The following is a 4318-nucleotide window of genomic DNA, read 5'->3' as shown; positions in this document are numbered from 1 at the left end:
TTTTTTTTTTTTTTTTCTTTTTTCTTTTTTTTTTTTTACAGAACTCTTCATAACCGATGATGAGCTCAAGAAAGTACATGACTTTGAAGAGCAGTGCATAGAAGAATACTTCAGAGAAAAGGATGATCGGTTCAACTCATCTAATGATGAGAGGATACGGGTGACTTCAGAAAGGTGTGTTCTGTGGACACATGCCTCCCGCCGATGTGTTGTGCCAAGGCATGCTTTATCCATTGAATTTATTCACACAGTCACAAAACAGAGACCTTTTGTGTTTGTTTTTATTGTCTGAGAAATCATGGAGCTTATGAGAAAAAAGAACATTGCCCAAAGTGTCTATATATCAAAATCTCAGACTTATAGATCCTAGACTTCTCTACAGGCAGTAGCAGCTGTCCTCCCAGACAGAAGAGAATTTTGAGTACAGGACAGGCCTGAGGTTGCTGGCTCAGAGCAGAAACTGGAAAGTTCTGACCCAGACAAAAACCAAATGAGATTCAACCTGACTCTAGGGTCTCCATTAATTTATGTTTTGTGTAGACTATTGAATGTCTTTTTCAAAGGAGTTCAACAGCCCTAGTGCCTGCCTTATATGGATGCCCAATACCTTCTGAATAAATGACAGTAAGGGAGTTATAAATTAGCTAAAATAATAATTAGGATTTTTCCCCAGAATTTTGTTTTCCTTTTTATAGAACAAGATGAAAGCAAAATAAAATAAAATAAAATAAAATAAAAGCAGATTTTTCTACCAGGTGATTATATACATTTAGATCTCATTGGACAAATAGTATAGCCAGCAGGGCTATAAGAAAAATCTTCAGTCTGAAGGATACACCTCAGGGTATTAAAAAGAGAGACAGCAAGATCTTCAAATAAAGAGAATTATTTAAACCTAATAAGTCTAGCTTTATGAAAATACACTTACATTTTCTTATTTTTCTTATTTTGCTGTAGACTAGTAAAAACTTCATTCCAGGCTGGCACATGCAAAACCTAGCATTTGGGACCCACTGTTCCGAAGAACACCCAGAATATTACAAAACATAGGTGTAACTTTACATTTTAAGCATTTGCAATATAAAGATGGCAGAAGCAAATTAGAATTAGTGTGGAAAGGCCTAACATATTGATGACTTTATTCAGTATGACTCAGGCTTTTAAGATTCAAAGCAGTCACCTCCAGTTTTTATGAAATGACATTTTGTCTGCTCATCCACTTCAGGCTTCTCTAGTGGCTCTGTAGGAATTACATAAATGGTATATTTTGTCCCTGGCCCTTTATTTCTTTGAAGAATTCAGTCTATATAAGTAGGTATATACACATATGCCATTGAGTGATAGTATCCATCGGTACTCAGCCAATACTAATAAAGTTTAAAGCCGTGCACAGATTTTATACACATCTGTTGCTGCAAAATAGACCATTTTAGGATGATATAATGTAAAGCAATTTTCTGGCAAATGGAAGAAGAAGCTAAAATCTGAAGATATTTCTCATTCTGAAGCCTTGAGAAAGCTATTTATTAATGGACATATAACCATGTGGTTCCCCAGAAATTGTTCTATGTGGACACATTACCCATTGCTCAGACATGTTTACAAAGCATTTGTCTACAGGCCTTTGAAATGCTTTTTAAATTCAGAAAAGCCATAGACCTGGGGGGAAAGAGAGGTAGGGAAAAAAGAGTGTTAAGATGCTAGGAAGCCTTCGCCTCCCTGAGGAATAAGAACAAGGAGGTGCAGGCACCAGCGCATGTGAATCAATTGTGACCATTTCGCTAATTCTTTCTGAAAAGAAACAGAAAGAAACTACAGTACATCCACTTGAGCCTCTGGCCCCTTGCCTGCAAACCCTTTAAGAATACTCCTTCCTCAAGGCCCTGTACCTTTCTGGGTGATTACAGAGCTCCATCCTCAAAGAGGATGGCCAAGGTGAGCAATTCCCAGAAGTCCAGGACAGAATGTAGACCCACCTTCCCTGTGTCCTAGGCATTAAGCTGACCTCCTGGAGTAACAGGGGCCTGAAAGACCAAGATGACCTCAAGACCAAGCCCAGGTGCCAGAGAAACAAACCTAAGCCAGGCTTCATTCTGCTGCTTCTGTTTGTGTGGGTTTTGGAATTTTAATGTTGTTATTATCATTGTTGTTGCTGGGGTTTTTTTTTTTGCATTTGTAAGTGAACCAAAAAATAATGTCTCTCAACACTGAAATTGCACTCAGCAAAACAGAAACACCATGGGGTGCGCAACGGAACAGAGACTAACCAAGGGAAGAGTAGATCCATATTACCAATCTCAAACCTCTTCTAGATAGAACATGTTCATTCTGAATGGAGTGGCAGGTGAAATCACCTGTCCTATTTACATTTGATTGAGCGAGAGAAAGATAGGGATAGAGACATATACACATGTGTATATATATATATGTATGTATATACAGACATTTGGAAAGGTACATATGGTTAAATTAAATTAGCGGTGTATATTCTATACAGTATGTAGAATATAATTTTACATTCACGTTAGATAACCCCAGTAACAGAGATTTGAAATCAACAACATTAAGAGCTGCCTCTTTGTCCTACTAAAAGACTTAGGAAAAGGAGTTTCTTTCCAGAGTGAGCTTCATACTCCTCCTCCTGCCACTACCCTTAAAACACAAGTTATTTATACAGGTTGTATTTGCATGAATCTTCTTAGAAATATGAAGATACTCCCATAATTATCCATTTAAATGGATCATTATTCAATCACACTTTTGCATCATAGTGGCATGTAAAGAGCTAAATACAATATTCAGGATATCATTAATACCTCATAGGAACTTGATTCTGAAAAATCCTTGTCTTTCCGCTTTTTTATATAGCAATGACCCTGATGCATCTAGAGCAATACAATTCTAGAATATAATGTGCCAGTAGAGTAACCAATGCCCTCTGCTTTACTTGGGACAATATCTAACTAATGATAATTATACTCAAATAACCAAGCTTTTCATCTATTAGGCAACATTGGTGACTAGCTTTTTTTTTTTTCCCCCGATGAGGAGTTGTGGACTCTTGGCTGAGGATAACCAATTCTTGATGCCTGTTCCATCAAATGCTGTGCTCACTATCCTTTTATGAGTTCAATTCTGTTTCAACATGTGAATACTGGGCTTTCACCATTGCCAGGCAGTAAGCCACACACTAAGGATCCACAAGGCAGGCCTCAGTCCTCAGGAAACATGCAACTTCATTGAGTTCTTGTGTGCATCCCAGCAGGGATGACCAGAAACATCCAACCCAGTGGTTCTCAATCTTTAACAGGTCTCAAAATCATCTGGAGGGCTTGTTATAACACAGGTTGCTGGGTACCCCCCCTTCCTATCCCTAAAGTTTCTGATTCACTAGGTCTGGAGTAAGGCCTGAAAATTGCACTTCTAAAATGTTTCCAGATGATACTGATGTTATTGTTGACCCTGCTTGTCTGGGAACCATACTTTGAGAACCACTGATGAAAACCAATGGACAGCTGTAAGTCCAAACTTGGGAGAGGATGGTGCTGAATTATTCACTGTGGAGCATATAAAATTCTGGCATCGTATATTTGGAAAATGTTCTGGAAGTCACTGAGTACAGATTGCTTGTACCCAAAGCAGTTGTTTCCTCCACACACCCGACCAATGGCAACTTAACAAACATGTTCTGAGCAACTAGCATGAGCAAGGCCTGAGTAGCAGGAAGGGATATAGGAACTCTACTTTGAAAGAATGCACTGTCTAGTTACACCCAACCTTGATTTGAACACCTCCTGGAAAGGAGAAGAAAGTGCCTATGCTACTAGTCTTAGGAATGAATACAGGAAAAGACTTTTCTCTCTGAAAATTAAGGCTGGGTGCAGTGGTTCATGCCTGTAACCCCAGCACTTTGGGAAGCTGAGGTGGGCAGATTACCTGAGTTCAGGCGTTTGAGACCAGGCTGGCCACCATGGTTAAACCCCATCTCTACTAAAAATACAAAAATTAGCCAGGCGTGGTGGCAGGCACCTGTAAGCCCAGCTACTTGTGGGAGCTAAGGCAGGAAAATTGCTTGAACCCGGGAAGTGGAGGCTGCAGTGAGCAGAGATCATACCACTGCACTCCAGCCTGGACAACAGAGCGAGAGTCCGCCAAGAAAGAAAAGAAAAGAAGAGAGGAGAGGAGAGGAGAGGAGAGGAGAGGAGAGAAAAAAGAAAAGAAAAGAAAAAAGAAAGGAAAGGAAAGGAAAGGAAAGGAAAGGAAAGGAAAGGAAAGGAAAGGAAAGGAAAGGAAAGGAAAGGAAAGGAAAGGAAAGGAA

General features: G+C 39.5%; 1 protein-coding gene across 21 annotated transcripts in view; it reads left to right on the top strand.

Annotated features, from left to right (window-relative positions):
* TRPM3 (transient receptor potential cation channel subfamily M member 3) overlaps nucleotides 1-4318 on the top strand; it is a 931696-nt gene that overhangs the window by 909119 nt on the left and 18259 nt on the right. For all 21 annotated transcript variants that reach the window (XM_017873090.1, XM_017873069.1, XM_017873076.1 and 18 more), the window contains one exon: nucleotides 42-174. In XM_017873090.1, the coding sequence (XP_017728579.1) occupies nucleotides 42-174 (133 nt within the window). The remainder of the gene's footprint in view (nucleotides 1-41; nucleotides 175-4318) is intronic.

The sequence above is a fragment of the Rhinopithecus bieti genome, unplaced genomic scaffold (assembly GCF_001698545.2).
Source record: "Rhinopithecus bieti isolate Rb0 unplaced genomic scaffold, ASM169854v2 scaffold_7648, whole genome shotgun sequence".
Lineage (NCBI taxonomy): Eukaryota > Metazoa > Chordata > Mammalia > Primates > Cercopithecidae > Rhinopithecus > Rhinopithecus bieti.
Note: the sequence above shows the minus strand (reverse complement) of the source record. Positions and strands in the feature narration are given on the sequence as shown.